This window comes from Aquarana catesbeiana, linkage group LG01 (assembly GCF_042186555.1).
Source record: "Aquarana catesbeiana isolate 2022-GZ linkage group LG01, ASM4218655v1, whole genome shotgun sequence".
NCBI classification, from domain to species: domain Eukaryota; kingdom Metazoa; phylum Chordata; class Amphibia; order Anura; family Ranidae; genus Aquarana; species Aquarana catesbeiana.
The window spans coordinates 744,441,932-744,464,091 of record NC_133324.1 but is presented as its reverse complement, the minus strand read 5'-3'; the positions used below and the strand labels follow the sequence as shown (position 1 = coordinate 744,464,091).

Here is a 22,160-nt window from a genome sequence, read left to right as displayed (position 1 = left end):
TCATTTGTAGATTAATTACGGGGCAATTTTTCCTATTATGCCAATTTAATGGAATCATGAGAAGCATGCCCTATTTATCACCATGTTTTTGTATATGCTTGCTATATTGGTGTTTTTTTTGTGGACTGTCGGGGTTAGAACAGTGGTATATGCATTTTTAGCAAGTGCCTTCATATATTTATTAACTATACCATTTTTTGATCATTAAAAAGAAATGAATTTTTTTTGTATGTCTTAGTGCTGGCAGCGTGCTTACCATCTGTATGCCTTCCTGAGCTATTTTTAAGATTTGTGTTATTCATCACTGATGTATTTTATCCCTCGCTCAACCAATTAGCACTGCTACATTTTATAAGAAAATAATGAGAAGGGGGCTAAACCAAGACCTGCCAACTAGGGCTCCCAAACTTTCTAAAATGTATTAGCTGTGCCTCTATTCCAATACACTTGTCATTCTTTCAATAAAGCATTGTTAACTTGAAGTCGCCATTCCTCGTGTGTAGGGGGCCCAGGGCACAACCACTTTAATGCAATTGTTTTGCAAGCTATAAATAGTAGCTTAATTATAGGTGTTATAATATCAGGAGTAAATATTTCTTCATCTAGCCCAAGAGAGTGAGACATATTTTAGGGTCTAGATCTATGCAGGTTTGATAGACATGGTTAATAGTATTTACTATATTGCGCCAATACCTGAACAGTTTGGGGCATTTCCAAGAAGCACTACTTTAGTAAAACAGTTCAAAGCACAGACTTGAGAATATTCTCATAAACAGCATCCCTCACAGTGAAGTTCAGAAAATCTCTGGTTAACACAGAACAGCTGGAGGGGTCAAAGGACCAAGGACAGAGGTCTACCCCACTGAAACTAGAGTACTCTGATAGCAATCTGGGAGGATCTTCTCATAGTAGCTGGACCTTTTAGAGAAGCTGCATACTTTTTGGCTTTTGGCCAGCTGCCCACATTCCCACACACTCTGCACACAACTCAGGTTCTGAAAATGGAGGGTCCATTCACCTGGCCGCAGATCATTTGCCCAGCTACCTATGCCCTATCAGGTGTTGCCTCTCTGAGCTGCTGAAGGAGCGAAGCAGAGAAGCTTATCCTCACTGGGCATGTCTAAAAAAAACAGGAAATTGTAGAAGTTCAAGAGGCCTGCACCTGCATCTGAGCATGGTGAGTAAATGGGTACTTCCTAAGCTATGCTTGTAGCTCCATTGTTAATTAGTGCTTTGTTTACAATGATTAATTTTGGCTAATAAAGCAGATGATGACTACGTTAAAGTATACTAGAAGGACGGCGTCAAGTTCTGGGGCCAACATTTGACTGCCCTCAGCCTATTTATATTCTCAAAGCAATACTTCCTGTGCCATGCTTGTTGCTTCATCTTAGTTCTTAGTGAACCAGGTTATTTGTTCAGGTGCACAAAGCCACATCTAAAGAACTGGTTTAAGGAGCTTGTTAAGGAGAAACTTGAATGGAGTCCAACATCTTTGGAACTTACCTGAAGAGTGGAGGCTATTATAACTGCAAGGGTTGGGAAGAGAGAAGGGGGGGTCAACCTCATGTTAATAGGATGTCCAATAAACTCATAAGGGCATGATGGTCAGATGCCCTCAATATTTTGGTCATATACTGTAATGTACCTATCATTACTAATGTGTATGCGTCCTACCAAGTGCACTAAGGGACATGGATCTCCTACTAGCAGAATGCATGACAACCACATTGACTTTCCAGGCACCACGTTACACCTTATGCAAGAAGAAATAGGAAAATACGCTACCATCCTATGTGTAGAACAGCTTCAGAACTGGACACGGGTTTAGTCTCTGCTGTCATCTAGAGCAATATAAAAGACAAGTCTCTCACTCTCGCCTTGCAGTTTGGTAGTCCCAAATGTCAGATTTTTTCCTTTTTTTTCTTTTTTAGATTGCTAAAAATAAAAAAGAATAATCGGCTTGACATACTGTATTAAAACGTCAATACTACGAAATGTTATTTCCCTGGCTAAATAGGTTCAGATTTTCCAATCTAATCTTTCATTTTTTTAGGACATGCTTGAATCTGTTTGGTGCCTGCTTAGAAATAGCATTGCTTAGTGTTGATATGTGAGGGACTGTAACTTGAATACTAAGAATGATATAGAAATCTTACAGAGAAAGGAAATTGCATTGGTATGCTGTGACAGATTTTACCAAGCAAATGGAAAATCCCATACTGAAGTCCCCAATAATGATCTGATAGATGAAAATCCTGATGAGCCTTTTTTTAATGTATTTTACAACTGCTTGCTTTTTGGTTTACTAAAATATATATTGTTTGTTACATATACTTTCTGGGATGGGAAAGAGGGGCAACTATTAGCAAAATATGTAGACAAAGCATACACCCCTGCCAAACCCCCATTATCTGGAGAATTAAATTGCAAAAAATAGTACTTTTAACCACTACTATTGCTATTGAAATTTCCAAATGCAACTTTTTAGAAATGGAATAAAAGGCTTAGTACTGTTATACACCTTTTGATAGCTAAAAAGAACATATTTTTTATAGAATATGTATATACATGAGACCAAAATTAGAAGGAAAGGGGGACAGATGCACTTTCTTCCAGAAGAGGGACAGTCCCTCCAAATCAGGTACAGCAATGCATATGCTGCTTTGTTGTAGCTCACAGAAAATTGCATTTGCCCACCAGTTGAATGTCTAACTACACTGGCTATGCTGAAAAAACAAAATTTCTACAGTTCCACTGCAGGAAGAGTGACATTTTCATTTTCAGCTTTTCATTATTTTACCTTTATCGTCTTGACTCAACAGCAGTTGCAGTAGCTATGAAATTGGACATATCACAACATCAGTTACTCACAAAAGCTGAAACAACTACATTAGGTGGAAATAGAAAAATAATTCTACTGAAGAATGCTGCTTTAGAAAATGTGTATGTTTTTTTCCTTCCAGGCTTGTATCTTCAGTACCTACTTTAGTTTATCAGCTTTTCTGTTTTTAAGTGTATGTATACAGTTTCTCACAAAAGTGAGTACACCCCTCACATTTTTGTAAATATTTTATTATATCTTTTCATGTGACAACACTGAAGAAATGACACTTTGCTACAATGTAAAGTAGTGAGTGTACAGCTTGTATAACAGTGTAAACTTGCTGACCCCTCGAAATAACTCAAGCACAGCCATTAATATCTAAATCACTGGCAACAAAAGTGAGTACACCCTAAGTAAAAATGTCCAAATTGGCCTCAAAGTGTCAATATTTTGTGTGACCACCAATATTTTTCAGCACTACCTTAACCCTCCTGGGCATGGAGTTTACCAGAGCTTCACAGGTTGCCACTGGAGTCCTCTTCCACTCTTCCATGACGACATCACGGAGCTGATCGATGTTAGAGAACTTGCACTCCTCCACCTTCCACTTGAGGATGCCCCACAGATGCTCAATAGGATTTAGGTCTGAAGACATGCTTGGCCAGTCCATCACCTTTACCCTCAGCTTCTTTAACAAGGCAGTGATCATATTGGAGGTGTGTTTGGGGTAGTTATAATGTTGGAATACTGCCCTGCGGCCCAGTCTCCGAAGGGAGGGGGATCATGCTCTGCTTCATTATGTCACAGTACATGTTGGCATTCATGGTTCCCTCAATGAACTGTAGCTCCCCAGTGCCTGCAGCACTCACGCTGCCCCAGACCATGACACTCCCACCACCATGCTTGACTGTAGGCAAGACACACTTGTCTTTGTACTCCTCACCTGGTTGTCGCCACACGCGCTTGACTCCATCTGAACCAAATACGTTTATCTTGATCTCATCAGACCACAGGACATGGTTCCAGTAATCCATGTCCTTAGTCTGCTTGTCTTCAGCAAACTGTTTGCAGATTTTCTTGTGCATCATCTTTAGACAAGGCTTCCTTCTGGGACGACAGCCATGCAGACAAATTTGATGCAGCGTGCGACGTGGTCTAAGCACTGACAGGCTGACCCCCCACCCTTTCAAACTCTGCAGCAATGCTGGCAGCACTCATACGTCTATTTCCCAATGACAACCTCTGGATATGATGCTGAGCACATGCACTCAACCTCTTTGGACGACCATGGCGAGGCCTGTTCTGAGTGGAATCTGCACTGTTAAACCGCTGTATGATCTTGGCCACCATGCTGCAGCTCAGTTTCAGGGTCTTGGCAATCTTCTTATAGCCTAGGCCATTTTTATGTAGAGCAAAAATTATTTTTTTAGGATCCTCAAAGAGTTCTTTACCATGAGTTGCCATGTTAAACTTTCAGTGACCAGTATGAGAGAGTGAGAGTGATAACACCAAATTTAACACCCCTGCTCCCCGTTCACACCTGAGATCTTGTAACACTAACGAGTCACATGACACCGGGGAGGGAAAATGGCTAATTGGGCCCAATTGAGACATTTTCACCTTCGGGGTGTACTCACGTTTTTTGCCAGTGGTTTAATGGCTATGTGTTGAGTTATTTTCAGGGGACAGCAAATTTGCACTGTTATACAAGCTCTACTCACTACTTTACATTGTAGCAAAGTGTCATTTCTTCAGTGTTGTCACATGAAAAGATATAATAAAATATTTACAAAAATGTGAGGAGTGTACTCACTTTTGTGAGATACTATATATATATATATATATATAGATATATATATATAGAGATATATATCTCTATATATATATATCTATATACATATAAATATATATAGATATATATATATAGATATATATATATATATATCTATATATATATATATATATCTATATATATATATAAATTATATACACTCCAGTGGAAGAGGCACTTGCAGATCTTGCATTGAAGCAACATGAACAGGTTTATTTGGTACGATGTTTCGACAAGGCACTGGGGGGGTTTGTTTACTAAAGGCAAATCCACTTTGCACTACAAGTGCACTTGGAAGTGCAGTCGCTGTAGATCCGAGGGGGACATGCAAGGAAAATAAAAAAACAGCACTTTTGCTTGTACGTGATTGGATGATAAAATCAGCAGAGCTTCCCCTCATTTCAGATCCTCCCCTCAGATTTACAGCGACTGTACTTCCAAGTGCACTTTCAAGTGGATTTGCCTTTAGTAAATCAACCCCTATATGTCTTTCTCAAGGCTATTAGGAAAACATTTATTTTCTGGTGTTCCTGAGAGTTTGATGTAAACAATTCATTCACACATACTGAAAAGTGCTAAACTGTTAGATATTCATATATTCTGAAGATAAGGGTATGAATTATTATATGCAGTAGTTGTAATGTATTGTCACAGTTATAATCCATCTTCATATTTTGAGTTCCAATTTTCTATGTGTTGTTAATATTCATTTTTAATCAAGTCTGTTTTGGCTTGTTTAAAGATTCCATGGAGCCCATTTCATACAGGATATTATCTGGCGATCTGCAAGAGATGTTCTCCATAAACCCCCAGTTTGGTATTATTACTACAGCAAAGCAGCTGGATCATGAAACTCAGCCTATTGTTGTGCTCACTGTCCAGTCCAAACTAGGAAACTCTCCAGCCTATAGCAGCACACAAGTCAATGTAACTATAACTGATGTGAATGACAATCCACCTTTATTTCCAAGAGAGAATGACAGAATAAGTGTGCAGCAAAACACTTCTCCTGGCAGTGCTCTGTATATAGCTCAGGCACAGGATATTGACAGTGGATACAATGGACTCATCTCGTATAGCATTTCAAGTGAAAACCAGGATGTGTTTGTCATTGACCCCAATTTTGGAATCTTGTACCTCAATACTACTTTAACAATGGTGTGTGAACATATTCTGCTGATAACAGCTGAAGATAATGGACATCCGTTTTTAAGTTCTCTTTTTACATTAACCATCAGTGTCACAAAGCCAGACACAATTAACACTTTGACCTTTGGTAATTTAGCGCATCGAATTGAAATCAATGAAGATTTTGCAGTATATTCCACAATCCTCCAGGTGAAAGCATACATTGAAGGCAGACAAAGCCAGCTGTCAAGGATTATTTACTCTTTGTGGCCTGAAAGTTCAGTTCCATTTGCAATTCATCGCAATACCGGATCAATTTTCTTGCGTCGGTCTCTGGATTTCGAAAGAACCAATATGTACAATCTGATCGTAGTGGCAAGTTGTACAGACTTTGTAGAGGAGCAAACAGCTTCTACTTCAGTAATTGTCAAGGTCTTGGATGTTAATGACAATTCCCCTGCTTTCAGTCAAACCATGTATTTTTTCACCACTGTGGAAAGCTCTAGTCCTAATGGAGTAATTGGCACAATCACAGCATCTGACAGAGACTCTGGGAAAAATGGGCAGCTTTCCTTTTTCCTCTTGTCCGAAGAAAATTATTTCCAAATCAGCTCTAAGACAGGTAATGTATAGGCTTATCAACTATGTTGTTTTCAGACTTACTAGCTGGAATAGCCCATTAATATTCAACCTAGGATTAGCATCATAGGAGAAAATATTTTGCCATCCATATGAGGCCTTCTGCACACCGTGTTTTTCTGCACCTGTCCCTGTAAGGGCATACAGAAAACCATTGTTCTCCATGTGCCCTGTTCACACCACAACACTGGTGTGTTTTCTGTGCAGAAAAAAAACACCTCACATGACATCAACATTGTGGTGTAAACAGGGCACATAGAGAACAATGGATTTCTCTATGCCCTTGCAGAAAATGTATGTTACATATTTCCACGCAGAAAAAAAACTGCTCACGTGACAGAAGTGTTATGCTGTGTATACGATACGTAGGAAACTTTTTTTTTTCTTTGTGTCAATGCAGAGACCTACATAATAAATAGGGTGAGATGTCACCAGCACACCATGGGTCTACAAAACGTGGGTTCAAAGCTTCATTCAACCATCACATCATTACAGTAAACAGCAACTTAGCCACGCAGGACCCCTTCATCAGGCATATGATGTGGACGCAGGACACCTGCCTGATGAAGGGGTCCTGCATGGCTCCAAAATGTTGCTGTTTGCTGTAATGATGGGATCGCTTAATAAAGCTTCGTACCCAATTTTGGAGACCCATGGTGTGCCGGTGACATCTCTCGCTCAGATTGTTCACGGTTCCAACCGGTGATTGCTTCAGCACCCACTTTTACATACAGCCACTTTTACAGGAACGTGTGCATTGGGAATAGTGTGTTGGCTACATAATAAATATGCACATCTCTGTTGCTGTTGGTGATATGGTTCAGTAAAATGGTAGTGGCCTAGCTGTCTCTGACCCTCATACTTTTTAAGTCACTGATCTAGAATTTGCAAACAGCCAGTGAAGTCAGAACCTCTCATTTCCATACTTATTGCAGGTCTTTCAAACAGAGCCTATAAGGTCAGCATGGCAGCCAGTAAGCCAATATTTCAGGATATGTACAGGTTTACTTTAAGTCCAGCGCTTTCTTAAAATGAATGATAAATCATCCTTAAGTATAACTACTTTTACAAGTATATTTTAACTTGTGGAAGAATGTTAAGGTGATTGTAAAGGCATTTTTTTGTAAATAATAAAGCAGCCCCAAGTCTCTTCTTCTCAGGTCCACCACTGGCACTTCTGGCTCCTCCTCCTCTCGATTTGCCACCATAGGAAGCCACTTCCGTCTAATTCGCATTGGGTGATTAGGGTGTGCCCAGGCACATCCAGCACACCCTGTGTGCACACCTGTGGTAAAACTGCTTTTCCCTTCCCATAGCGAGCATTTAACCCTTGGTGTGTGGGGCAGCCCCACAGCAAGAGAGGATTTTTATTTTCCCCAGAGTTGGGCTTTACGTCTGGGCTTGGGACTGCTATAGTTTCCAGATCTGTCCCTGACTAGCATGGAGTTTTAGGTGTTTTTGCTGATTTTTCATTTTCCCATTCCTCCTGGTACATTCTCCATAGCATGGAAACAAGAGAAAAAAAAAACAAACAATGGGAGTGGGAGCCTTGAGGCTCTGTTCACATTTACACATTTTAGATGTGTTGCATTAGCAGAAATCCTGCTTGCTGCAACTTTAATGTGGTTTCCAGCAAAAAATGGTTTGCACAGATTTGAATGGTATCACATGTAATCGCATGGTATTGAATGATTAAGAAGCTTGAATTTATGAAAAAAACAAAAAAAAAACTGCAAAATATGTACATGTGAACGATTAAATTCTGGATTACACCCAATATATGGTTCTGAAATAATCCCTATACCAACATTCTGATAAGCAAAATGACAATATTTTATTGCCATACCTCTTGCTTTTTAGCATAGGCCAATCATCCTTCCAATGCCTGCTTTATTTCGATATTTTTGTTATTTACTCTTCCAGTATGTTGATGTTCATTAGAAGCCTTTATTCTCATGTTATCATTTATCTTTGTTCTGTGCTTTAAACAATTTTTGTTAAATTTGAGTGTATTTAATGGCAACTGCATTTATTTAGGTGTTTTTAATATGTTTGTAGAAACCTATTTCACAAACTAAAAAATGTACTTATACTTATTAAAATTGCCCAAGATGCATATTAGTTCAAATGGGGGTGATTTACTAAAGGCTAATAGGCTGTTCACTTTCAAAGGGAATTCTCAGTTTACAGGGGACATTTCCCTTAGCTTAGTGAATGTGGTGACTCTCCACTGACTTCTATCATCCAATCACGTGCAAGCAAAAATACAGTTTTCTTTTTCTTTTAGTTCCCTTGCCTAATGGGGATTCGTTGCAAAGTGGATTTTCACTACATTTACCAAGCTAACTGAAATTGCCTTGCAAAGTAAACAGCCTATTTACAACCCCACTGTATCATGCTATTCTGGAAAATTAGGCTCCATGTACACTGGTTTAAAAAATGTTGCTTCTACAGGAGTTTTGTGTTCTGCCTGTAGAAGCAGCTCAATGTTATCCTATGGGGTTGATTTACTAAAGGCAGCACTTTCTGTGCTCTGTGCACGCAAAAATGCATACCAGAGGTGTTTTATTTCTTGCCTCTAAACGTTGAGCTTAAAATATGCCTGTAAACGTCCTAATGTACATGGACACATAGGGTTTGATTTACTAAATGGAAATAGACTGTGCACTTTGCAGAGTGCAGTTGCCCTCTGCAAGTGCAATTGCTCCAGAGCTTAGTAAATGAGGTAAGGCTTGACTTTGCAAAGAGTACCCAATCCTGTGCAAGGAAAATTTAAAAAACAGCATTTTTGCTTGCACATGATTGGATGATGGAAGTCAGCAGAGCTTCTGCTCATTTACTAAGCTCTGGAGCAACTGCTCTTGCAGAGGGCAACTGCACTTTGCAAAGTGCACAGTCTATTTCCATTTAGTAAATCAACCCCTATGTGTCCATGTACATTAGGACGTTTACAGGCATATTTTGAGCTCAACGTTTAGAGGCAAGAAAAAAAAAACCTCTGGTACGCATTTTTGATTGGAGCTCACTGGCAAAAAAAAAAGTAAAACTCTTCTAATCTCGTCTAGACTTTTACAAAAAATGCTCTATATGAGCATTTTTTACTCCCAATAAAACAGACTTTTTTTAAGCCCAGTGTGCATGGAGCCTTATAATGAGCCTTGTGGCACATGCTTAGTGTGCTTTCATCCTTGTGGCATAAGGCTTATATTGAACCTCTCTCCCATAGGCTTATTTAATAAGGCAGCCTAAAGTACAACTTCTGTGTGCAAAAAGTAGACACCTAAGATGACCAATCAGAAATCTTCTATGAACTAATATGGCTGCAGAAAATGGAAAGCTGATTGGTTGTGGTTATTTACAAAAAAAATCACTTTTATTTCTGCTTTAATGAACCTGCAAATCATACCATGTTTTTGTGTCTTTCTTTGCATTCTTTAGGTGAAATTATAAATTGTGCTGCTTTAGATCATGAAAAGCAAACACACCATCAGTTTACTGTGTTAGTGACGGACCATGGCACTCCACGACGTAATGCCACAACCACAGTTTACATCACAGTTGCTGACCTTAATGATAACAAGCCATATTTTCCACAACTGCCATTAGGAAAGCAACTGCATGTCAAGGTTTGTTAAATATTGGAAAGTAAACAGCTGTGTAACTTTACTCCACTTATGAAAGCTGGCTGCCACCTAGTGTTCGGTCTGGATGCTGCACCGAGCAAGATGTTTGTGAATACAATTGTACTATAATTGTTCCATTTTAACATATTGTGCTAAGTTACAAAAATTGTGTATAAAAAAAAAAGCTCATTAGAGGGAATTTTTTAAAAAATGCACAGGAAATGTGAATGTTGTGCCAGCAATTAGAATATCTATCACTTGTTCATATTATCTATATGCACTATAATGTTTTATCAGGTGTTGTTGTGATGAGGCATCACATGTTTTAGTTTTAATAACTCACTCACTCGGATTTCTATTCTTTTTTTCCAGGTTCCAGAAGGTCAGAAAGGACACATGTTGGTGACAACTGTTTTTGCAAAAGATCCTGATGCTGGTGGTAATGGGACAGTACAGTATTTATTGTCTTCAGGTAAGCAACAAGTTAATGCTGTTTTATGAGATGTGATAATAGTTGTACTAATTTTGTGTTTTGCGGTTTATATTATGCATCCCATTTTCTTGTTCAAATATTTTATTATTGTATAACAGTGTGCAGATCAATACACAAATATCAGTATAAAAGGGGAAAAAGCAAAAGAGCAAAGAGGCACAGAGTATATGTCATCAAAAATTGGTTTGTTGTAAGAACAACAAGAGAGGGGCCTTGACCAGACATGTAGAAATCCCCCCCCCCCCCCCCGAGAGAGGAGGGTAGGCTACAAGGTAAGGCTGGTATAGGAAGTTGCAACAAATACATTCTTTAGTAGGAATAATCAAACGCTGCCACTGTGCCCTTCAAACGCAGCCACTGTGCCATCAAATGCCGCCACTGTGCCCATCAAATGCCACCACTGTGCCCATCAAACGCAGCCACTGTGCCCATGAAGCGCTGCCACTGTGCCATCAAATGCTCCCACTGTGCCATCAAATGCTCCCACAGTGCCCATCAAATGCTGCCACTATGCCATCAAATGCTCCCACAGTGCCCATCAAATGCTCCCACTATGCCATCAAATGCTCCCACAGTGCACATCAAATGCTCCCACAGTGCCCATCAAATGCTCCCACTGTGCCATTAAATGCTGACACTGTGCCATCAAATGCTCCCACTGTGCCATCAAATGCTGCCACTGTGCCATCAAACGCAGCCACTGCGCCCATCAAATGCTCCCACTGTGCCATCAAATGCTCCCACTGTGCCATCAAATGCTCCCACTGTGCCCATCGAATGCTGCCACTGTGCCCCCCCGCCCGCCGTCTGCCCGGCACTTACCCTGTCTCGGTGGGGCAGTGGGTGATGGCGGAGAGCAGTTTCCTCCATGTCCTTGATGTCTTCTCCCGTCCCCTCCTCCCGTCCTCTCCTATGATTGGACGCCTGATAGGCGTCCAATCATGGCGCCTGTTGTTTCAGCCAATCAGGTGATAGGTAACAGACCCGAGCACCTGATCGGAGGAGAGGTGGTTCAGTGTTAGGAAAGCAAATATTAATTTGGTTTTCTAACACAGCCAGGCATGGCGCTTGCTGTTTACCTTTTTTGACGCCTATTAGAGCCTGTGGCTCGAATCAGGTGCTTCAAAAAATTACCCTGCCGCTGTAATTCATGCACTATAGAATTATTCAGCCCTCAACTATTGCACCACTAAGACCAAATTTTAATCATAAACATATAAAAGAGGTGTTTTACAGCTGAACTCCAAGCCAACAGATGACTAAAAAATTGAATTACAGAAAATATAATTAACCTGCCAAGGTATTTGTAATTCTCTTCGACTAAGCCTTGTCATCTTGACACTTTGACCATGTTTAGCACTTCCTGAGACTTCTCTGGAGGCTACATGGTCTAGAATTTGAAGGAAAAAGCACACTGGTGAAATCATCATTCTGCTCTTTCCCGCTATGTGAAAGCTGTCATTGCTAGATGGATAGAACTATGCAATGCATTAAAGTCAGATTGGTTCACAGGGCTGCCCTCCCTCTCTCAGTTTAGGAGAAACCATACAGGGGAATCAGGAAAGTGAAAACAAGAATAGTTCGGGTACTTTTGCCAGCTTTATGTACAAGATACATTTAATGAATTTCAGCAGAATCAGAAATCAGCACAGCAGGAGACGGATGGTGGACGGAAAGGCAGCAATCGTCACAAGCACACCCCCACCCCCCCGGCGCTAGATGGACGAGAAGGCGGCAGCGATCCAACGCAACCCCCATGGGAGATGGTCCTTACCTTAGGAGGCAGGGGGAAGGAAGAGCCAGGGCCGTTGCTTCTCCTCCCGGCTGAACAGGAAGTGTGTCCTGAGACCCAATTGGCCAGGAAATCCTGGGTCTCAGGACCCGCTTCCTTATTGGCTGGGAGGAGAATCAGGAAGACAAAAGTGAATATTAATTCGCTATCGTCACACAACTCTGCTCTGCCCCCTGAGCCCACTCTTTTTTGAAGCCTCAGGCTCTAATCATGTGCTTCAAAAAAAAAAAAACTCCATTGGAATCCATGCGTCCGGCGCCCTGCATGTAGATTAGGGGCTAGGCACATGGATTAGGGGGACAGCGCCCCTGCGCCCCTTATGGACTGGATGCCACTGAAATTTTTTTACATCTGTGTTAAATGATATTGCCATGTACACCAGCATTTTGTGAAATCCAGCAACCCAAACTTTCATAAACTGGCCAAGCTAGGTGATTGCTCTCTCAGTACAGCCAAGTGCTTACTAAAATAAAATGTATTTTTAGAAACTGATGTCAGTTTTATTCATGTTTCTTTTTGTTTACAGATGATGATCTTGGTCATTTTTTTATTAATGCTTCTACGGGTGAAATTTGGACAACACAACCTTTCTCAGTTAGCCTGAAGTCATACTATTGCTTAACAGTAACAGCAAGGGATCAAGGGGTCCCTCCTCTGGAGGAATATGCAACTGTGAATATTCAGGTGAGGATACAAGTGTATTGACCTATTGTTCATTGGTTTGTGAACATTTCTATAAAGAGGAAGTGAACCCTGATGGTTTTTACTTCCTTTTTGTTCCCCTGCAACCCCTGCAAAGTAAAAGCATAATGGGCTAGTATGCATTGCATACTAGCCCATTATGTGCCACTTACCTGCAAACGAAGCCTGCGGTGTCCCCGCTGGTGGCCGCATCCATCTTCTGCTCTGTTCCTTCCGGGGAAGCGGACTCAGGCTCTATCACTGGCCGGAGCCGCATGACGTCACTCCCATGCATGCGCGCATCATTCAAGGCACAAACGAGTGAAGAAACGGCATGGAGGTCCATCTTTTCACAGTGCATGCACCGATGACATCATTGGCGCAGTGTACAGGAAATAACTCCTAAACGGCGCACATTTGGGAGATATTTTCATTACCTAAAGGTAAGCCTTATTATAGGCTTAACTATAGGTAAAACTTACAAATGTGGGTTTACAACCACTTTAAGCATGACACTTGCTTACTACAAATCAGGATTTCTTAGCCAAGGGATACTTCATACATGTTCAAAGTGTGGTCAGTGTTGTGAAAGTGAACCCACAATAATAAGTTAAAGTGTTGGCAAATCATAAGTCAAGTGGTATTTCAGTTAAAAACATTTTTCAGTATAATAGGGATGAGTTAGGACCTTTACTTGCTGTCTGTATCCCCACTGACAAGACTTGGTTTGGTGACCGGTCTCCTGGATCAGTAGGTTTTAGTGCTGTGATTTAGTGGTGTTAGATGTTGACATGACAATTAAATCATTTTAAGGTAATGCTTAGTGGCTGTAAAGACTTAAGGTCTTTTACCTTCATGCATTCTATGCATGAAGGTAAAAAACCTTCTGTGTGCGACATCCCCCCCAACATCATCTCGATCCAGTGATGTGGAGAACAGCGGCTCTCCTGGGTCTCTCCATCCTCATTGGCTGAGACACAACAGTGAGAGTCATTGCTGTCAATCGCAGGCAGTAAGGAGGGAGTGGCGGACAGGGCAGACCCTTGCTCTGTGTGTCTTATGGGCACACAGAGGCGGCCTGGGAGCGAGCATGCACAAGTGCCTCCATAGCAAGTGGCTTGCTATGGGGGCACTCAGCAAGGGGAAGGGACCAGAAGTGCTGACGGGGGACCCGAGAAGAGGAGGGGGGCTGCTCTGTGCAAAACCATTACACAGAGCAGATTAAGTATGTTTATTATTAAAAAAAGTGAGCCCTTAATATCCCTTTAAGGGCACCTAATAAGGTATGTATGCTGCAGTAGATGTAATTTCTGGTTGAGATTAAGTTGGGGTTGGGTTGGTATTAGGATTATTAGGGTCTGTAACTGTAAAGGGTTTAAAGTGGTTGTAAAGTCAGAAGGTTTTTTTAAATTAAAAAAATTTAAAAACCTTCTGTGTGCAGCAGCCCCCCTCAGCCCCCTAATACTTACCTGAGCTCCATCCCGATCCAGCGATGTTGCAGGAGAGTCTCGGCTGCCCGGGACTCTCCCTCCTCATTGGCTGAGACAGAAGTGAGGCACCATTGGCTCTTGCTGCTGTCAATCAAAATCAGTGAGCCAGTGAGGAGAAAGAGGGGTAGGGCCAAACCGCTGCTCGGTGTCTGAATGGACAAACAGAGCAGCGACTTGGCTCGGGTACCCCCATAGCAAGCCGCTTGCTGTGGGGACACTCGACAGGAGGGAGGGACCAGGAGAGAAGCCGAGGGGCCCAAGGAGAGGAGGATCTGGGCTGCTCTCTGCAAAACCACTTCACAGAGCAGGTAAGTATAACATGTTTGTTATTTTTAAATGAGAAAACTTAGACTTTAGTATCACTATAATGCCTTGTACACATGGTTGGACTTTCCAACGGAATATGTGCGATCGGGGTTTGTTGCCGGAAATTCCGACCGTGTGTGGGCTCCATTGGACTTTTTCCACCGGAATTTCGGACACACAAAGTTTGAGAGCAGGCTATAAAATTTTCCGACAACAAAATCCGTTCGCGTAAATTCCGACCGTGTGTGGACAATTCCGACGCACAAAGTGCCACGCATGCTCAGAATAAATTAAGAGATGAAAGCTATTGGCCACTGCCCCGTTTATAGTCCCAAAGTACGTGTTTTACGTCACCGCGTTCAGAACGATCGGATTTTCCGACAATTTTGCGCGACCGTGTGTATGCAAAACAAGTTTTAGCCAACATCCGTCGGAAAAAATCCATGGATTTTGTTGTCGGAATGTCCGATCAATGTCCGATCGTGTGTACAGGGCATAAGAGTAAGCATTATGGTTAAGGGCATGGTTAGAGAGCAGGTTACCGGTTGAGTTTAGGGTGGCGGTTAAAGTAGAACTAAAGACAAAACTTTTTTTTTCATCTTGGATAGAGTAAGGGAGGTTATAACTCCTGTCGGTTTTTTTTTTCATCTGTGTCCCATTACTGCCGGAGGGGAGATTTCACTTTTTGTCCCAAAACATGAAGTGAGAGGAAATCCCTGGTTGACAGCAAGGTCACCAGAACTAGTGTCTCCATTGGAAGATGTCCCCTCTATTACTGTTCTAAAGACAACCCAACATTTTGGATTTTCTTTCACTTTCGGTAACAATGGTAAACAGGACAAATAGAGACAAATCACAGCTCCCTGTGTCCATTCAGACACGGGGCCGCGGCCCCGCCCCCTCTCTCTCCTGATTGGCTGACTGACTTTGATTGAACCAATGGGGCCGCTGCTGTGTCTCAGCCAATTAGGAGGGAGAGTCTCGGACAGTCAAGGGACTCGTGGACATCGCTCAGGTAAGTATTAGGGGGGCTGAGGGGGGCTGCTGCACACAGAAGATTTTTATCTAAAAACCTTGCCTTTACAACCCCTTTAACTGTTGGGGTTTAGCTAGAGAAAGCTTACATTTTAAGGTTTGCTTAAGAAGGATATCCCAAAGGTTAGAGACGTTTAAGTAGCCATTCTAGTTTTACTTTTGTCTGTTCCACAAACTCTGTGCAGATAGGCCCCATTGTCATGTTTCAAAACACTGTTGCAGCAGAGTTATTAAAAATATTAGTTGCTGCAAGTAGCATAGTTCGCAAACGTAATATTTTATATCAGTTGGGGTGACTTTGTAGACTATCAAGACAAAAGCAAACACTGTGGGTGTAATTAAAGTTCACTGTCACCTTGCCAATCAGTTTAATAATATGCAGAAAATTCATACTTCCTGCCAAACAGCTGCCCCTGCAGTTTTGCAGTGAGATGCTCTGTAAAGCTAATGTGACAGAGCAAAGCAGGCCTTGTTGTAGGACTCATTGTTTGTACTGGAACAAAGATAATTTCACTGAAATGTAAGAAGAAAGATCCAGGCAGTTTCTTTCACTATGCCCTGTACGAACAATACAAAAATATATTATCGACAACTCCTAAATATCCTAAAGTGTACCCATTCTTGTAGATATTTTTTCATGGTATACAGTATGTTATGCATACATACTAAGTAAAATCATTAGCTGATTTTTGTACCTTGTAAGCCATTGATAAATGCAGAACGTTTAGAAAGAAAGTGTAGCATTACTGTCGGAGGGGCAACTGGTAACTGGTTCCCCTATTCCTGCACAGCCAGGCAACAAGCATTTTCCACTTTCATCCAAGCACAAGAAAACAGTCTGAGCTTGGTTTTGTTGTTTTATTAGGGATAATAACTTAGATGGGGTAAAGGGGTTATGGGATGCCCAGCATGACTGAAACAATGAATGGGAACAACTTCCTTCCTATGTACAAAATCCTGGACTGTTCTTTTTCCTGGACATCATCAGCCCTTAGTGATCAAAAAAAAAAAGCACAAGTCCCTTGAGGACTCGGAGCTCTCAGGCCCCTTTAGAAAATAGTACAGTATGTTGTAAACTGCATACAGGAGTATCTCCTCTCCTTTGTAGAACTGCTCCCAGCTCTACTGCCTGCAGGAACTACCAGCCCTCCTGGCTGCTTGTCCACCAGCCCACCTGGCTGCTCTGAAGATCTCCCAGGGCAAAGGATAGGAAGAGTTAAGCACAGCGCTGTTGTACTGAAAGCTTGCTACATGTGGCAATCTCTCCCATTGTGAATCACTGAGCATGCTGATGTGCTCACTCTGCCCTCTTTGCTTTGGGCTGCTCTCTGCAATTCCATTGCACAGACAGTAAGTATAACATGTTTGTTATAAAAAAATAAATAAAATGAGGACCTTAAGGTCAATTTAACCTCCCTGGCGGTATGATTATGTCTGATTTTAGAATGCCAAAGTGGTACATTGTTTTACATGGGAATTTGGCGTTTTATATTGTAGGCCTGTAAGTCTTAGGAATAACTCACTTAAATCTGTCCAAACAAGAGTCTAGTAGACATCTGGGTTTGATAAAGTTTGAAATACAAAATCATAAATTATAATACAATAAATAACTATAAATTATAACAAATATTAATATAATAATAATACATTTTGTTCAATACATTTTATTGAATAGTGTAATCAAATCAGAAACACTGAAATTTGTCCAAACAAGGGTGCAATATTACTAGTCACTGCATATTGGTTTAGTAAACATGAAAAATTTTGAAACACGGGACTGCACAAAGTCAGACGTCACAATCAGGACAATGGAACCTTGGTTTCCTTTCGGATTTTCTTTCCACTGTCATCTCGCTTCTAGCAACAAACCACGCACATCCTTGTAGGTGCTGACTTGTTCTCAGTTGGTGGGATGTAGTCCATGAAGTGATGACCAGTCAGGCGTTCCGGGTTGACAACGCCGGCAGCACGATGTCCAGCTCTATTCACAGCCAACTGGTGTTTGGTGGTTCACAAAGATCAGTTCGGCAACTTTCCAAATAAAGTCAGAATGGATTACAGGCTTGTCACTCTCTTTTTTGAGCAGAATGTAGGCATTCCACAAGCATTGCTCAAGAAGATGTCTGAAGATCTTCTTGTAGTACTTTTTTTGCAGTTTCCTCATTGCTGGATAGAATGTCATTGCTTGGTCGGCTTTGTCAACACCTCCCTACTTGTGGCTTCATGATTTCTTTCCCACCTTTTGTGTGTACCATAACAGCGGAGATATTATGGACTGCACTCATTAGGCACACATCTTTCTTGTCACGCCATCGCAGTGCCATCATTTTGCCTTTCTGCCAGGCAAGCATTTCTCCAGTCTTCAGCTTCTTATTGCCAAACATTGGCGGCATGTCACGCCGATTAGCCCTAACAGATCCATAGGCATTCATTTTGTTCTGCAGAAGAAACTCATAATGTTTAGGAGATATGTAAAAGTTGTCGGTTGTTACACAATAGCCCTGATTTAGCAATGGCTCAATCAGTGAAAGAACAGAAGATGTTGCCATTCCATAGTTGCTGTATTTTGGGTTGAATTTTATTCCTTTCCCAGTGTATAGGACTGAATTCCAAATGTAGCAAGTTGATTCACATAGCATAAAGGATTTTATGCCAAATCGTGCTCTCTTTGATGCACTGTATTGTATCCAGCTGAGCCTTCCCTTGTAGGCCATTAGACTTTCATCTATGCTAAAATCTCTTTCTGGCACATAGTTCCGTTGGAAATTTTTTAGAATCATTTGAGCTACTTCCCAAATTTTCTTGAGTTGTGGTGCAGGTTGAGTAGTTTCATCCAATTCTTTGTTGTTTTCGAAGTGTAAGTATTTCATCATCAGCGAAAATCTGTACTCTGACATGACCGTGCCAAAGAATGGAGTGGTAAGTAATTTATTAGTTGTCCAGTACCACTTCTGAAGGGGTTTCTCCACCACTCCCTGAAGTATTATTAGGCCCAGAAATTTTCCAAATGTAATCTTTGGTCACTGGTTCCCACTTTCTGCTTCTTGAAAGCTTCCGATGCATAGTAGCTTGTTGCTAATGGTACCAGTTTGTCTCCGTAACTATTTTTTCAATAACCTCATCGGCCAGAAATAGTTGTAGGTATGCCAGGGGTTGTCATCTTCAACGTCCACTTTCATACCAGGCGCTCCAGTATGTGGGAATCTTGGGGGCACTGCGTGATCCGTACCGCAGTCAATAGAGCACCAAGTTCACACATCACTGAGCTCAGTCGCAGAATTGTGGCTGTCGTCACTTTCTGTGTCTGATGACAAATTTCCCCACAAATCACTCAATTCTGCAAGTGATTCTACTTCTCTATTGCTGTTTTCAAGCTGGTCATAAACTGCTTTTGATGTAGAAACGCGCTTTTTGGATGCCATGGTCGTTCTCAAGTTTCAAGGCAGAAAGAATGTCAGAAAGAACAGTAAAACTGCAGGCAGCGCACTGAACAAAGCACTGGGGACAAACTGAGGTCAAATGATTTGATACAGTAATGTACTCCAATAAGATTACAATGTATTGTGTATGTGTTGTGTTTTATACCTTTTAAAATTGCTGCCTGTGCCACCCCCCATGCGTTGCGACGCTTGCAGGGAATGGAACCCGGAATACAGAGCATCATCCAGAGGATCTGGCCGCTGCCCGCTGGACACAGCAGGATCCTGGGGACAAGGTATGTAACCTCTTCCTGGATCCTGCGATGCAATCCCGAGTGGGGCTCAGGGTTAACACTAATGGTACTGAAATTTAACCCCGAGCCACGGTCAGGAATACCGCCAAGGAGGTTAAACTCCATTAGGAGATTCTTTTTATATGAAGAATGTTTATTGCTTTAAAAAAAAAAAAAAATATATGATTTTTTAAAAGGATATATGTGAAATATTATTTCTCCTATACAATAGTGAGTGTTTCTTCAGATAACATTTAAAATTCATGTTATAAAAATGTATTTAAACTAATAATTTTACTGTACTTTTTCTACTATCTGTATACAATATTGAATAGACAATTAAACATTTAATATGAGGTGTACACATGACACAGGATTTCCAGAGCATTATGGGATTTTTAAAGAGAGAGCACACCAGGATAGGTTTTCTTTCAGTCTTCCTCTGATGGACTGGAGAAGGTAGGCAGAGAGGGAAAGTGCAAATTCACACTTCTTACGTCTTAGTTGTGTACGTAATTTTCAGATTGAGCTATTGGGGGTTTTTTAATGGACCAATTAAAGTTCAACTAAACTTTTGAGTAAAAAAAATCTAGCATGTAGCTATTTATAGTGGAAGAGACTATGTATGCTTTTTATACCCTAAACTCTTTACCTCACCTGCTAACATTTTTTTTTTTTACAAATTAAACGCTGACAGCTGCAAATGTGCTGCTCACAGTAGTAAGTGCTAAACAGTCAAATTCTTAGGCCCTAGAAGAAGGTGATGGAAGCACTGGTAATCAAAAGAAAGGATGGTGGGGGCACAGATGTTGAATTGTAGGGTGGGTACTTTGCAAAATAAGTCTGCAATAATGTGTAAAGGTGCTGTGCATATTTTCACTTTATTACTAAACTCCTTTTCTGTTTCATTGCTGCATTATGCCTTGACATAACTCCTTTGGACCTCAGTCCACCTGGTCAGTATGATCAGCTGCTTAATACGCTCCCTCCACAGACAGCTTGAAGAAGGGCTCCAGTCGTTTTTCTGAAAATTTAAATTGCTGGCTCTTCCCTGCGCGAGCCGGATTGTGAATGGTCCTGCAGCCTTCCGGGACATGTGACGTGTCCCAAAAGACTGTGGGGAAGGAGGGGGGAAAGAGAACGTCTGCTCGGATGGCCTAGGTAATCCGAGTTGAATTGGATGCTGGTACCTCAGTACCTGTCTAAACCAGGTATCTGCTCCCCCCCCCCCCCCAACCAAAAAAATTTCCCTTCTTAAAGAGGAGTTAGGGAGGAGGTCTTAAAGCGGAACTTCCTCTTTTGGATGAAGTTCTGCTTTAACTCTTCAATAAGACACGGGCGTTTAATCCTATATAATTTTACTTCTTAACCTGCAGTAAGTGGGATGTTCACTTGTCATTTGAAGTATAAAAAGACAATAATCTTCTCAGTCTTCTGTTTGATATGAAGGATAGCAGCTCACTGAGGGAACATAGAAAGAGAGGGTCTATCTAAAGGACTAAACTAACTAGCCCTAACAGAGAGGGGAGCTGGGTCATACCACTGAGATATGCAGAAATAAACACGTAATAACACTGAATGGCCACTAGGTGTCAGCACCAAGTCATTAATTCATTAATGATGCAAATCAACACAACAGTAATGGATACACCACATTGTGACAGAACAACGCCACCTAAGGCTAGGTTTAAAGCGGTTGTAAAGGTATTTTTTTTTTTTTTAAAAAATAACAAACATATCATACTTACCTTCACTGTGCAGCTCGTTCTGCACAGAGTGGCCCCGAACCTAGTCTTCTGGGGTCCCTCGGCGGCTGTCTCAGCTCCTCCCCGCAAGCATTCACCACCTTAATGCGAGCTCCCTCGCATGGTGGTGAGTGCTTGCGGGCGCGCTCCCGTGATACAGCCGGCGGCTATAGCCGCTCGCTGTATCACTCGGCCCCGCCCCCCGGCGCGCCGCGTCATCGGATGTGATTGACAGCAGCGCGAGCCAATGGCTGCGCTGCTTTCAATCCATCCACTGCAGCCAATCAGCGACCAGGCTGAGCTGCAGCAAAGATGACAAGAACGTGCAGCGAAGATTCGAGGCGTCAGGTAAGTAAAACGGGGGGGCTGGGGGCGGCGGTACTGTCAAAAGTTTTTTCACCTTAATGCATAGAATGCATTAAGGTGAAAAAATTTTTACCTTTACAACCCCTTTAACATCTATGCATGTTTTTGAGGCCCATTTTCCAGCACGTTCAGCGTTTCTTCAAGCTTGTTTTTCATGTGTTTTTAATAAGTTTTCATTGTGTTTTGTGGTTTTGGAATGTGTTAATATTGCTAGAAGGAGGTGTCTGTTGTCGTGCAGTAAAATGCAACAAAAAGGTATCAAAAACGCATGTACATATGCTTTTCATCTTTTTTTGATGCAATTCCATAGCAGTCTATGGATCCAAAAATGCACTGTGCTGCTTTTAAAAAGGTCCCTGCACCTTTCCAAAAACACACCAGTGGAAACTGCATAAATGTGAATGTGACCCATAGGAACTAATGTTAAATGGACTGTAGTGTGTTTCTGCAAATCTGCAAATGCACTGAAAAACACATAGGTGTAAACCCAGC

The 22,160-nt window shown here is 41.5% G+C and overlaps 1 protein-coding gene across 1 annotated transcript in view; it reads left to right on the top strand.

Moving 5' to 3' along the window:
* DCHS2 (dachsous cadherin-related 2) overlaps nt 1–22,160 on the top strand; it is a 409,001-nt gene that overhangs the window by 306,355 nt on the left and 80,486 nt on the right. Inside the window, exons 5-8 of the mRNA XM_073605397.1 lie at nt 5,401–6,408; nt 9,864–10,051; nt 10,421–10,520; nt 12,860–13,017. Of these exons, the coding sequence (XP_073461498.1) occupies nt 5,401–6,408; nt 9,864–10,051; nt 10,421–10,520; nt 12,860–13,017 (1,454 nt within the window). The remainder of the gene's footprint in view (nt 1–5,400; nt 6,409–9,863; nt 10,052–10,420; nt 10,521–12,859; nt 13,018–22,160) is intronic.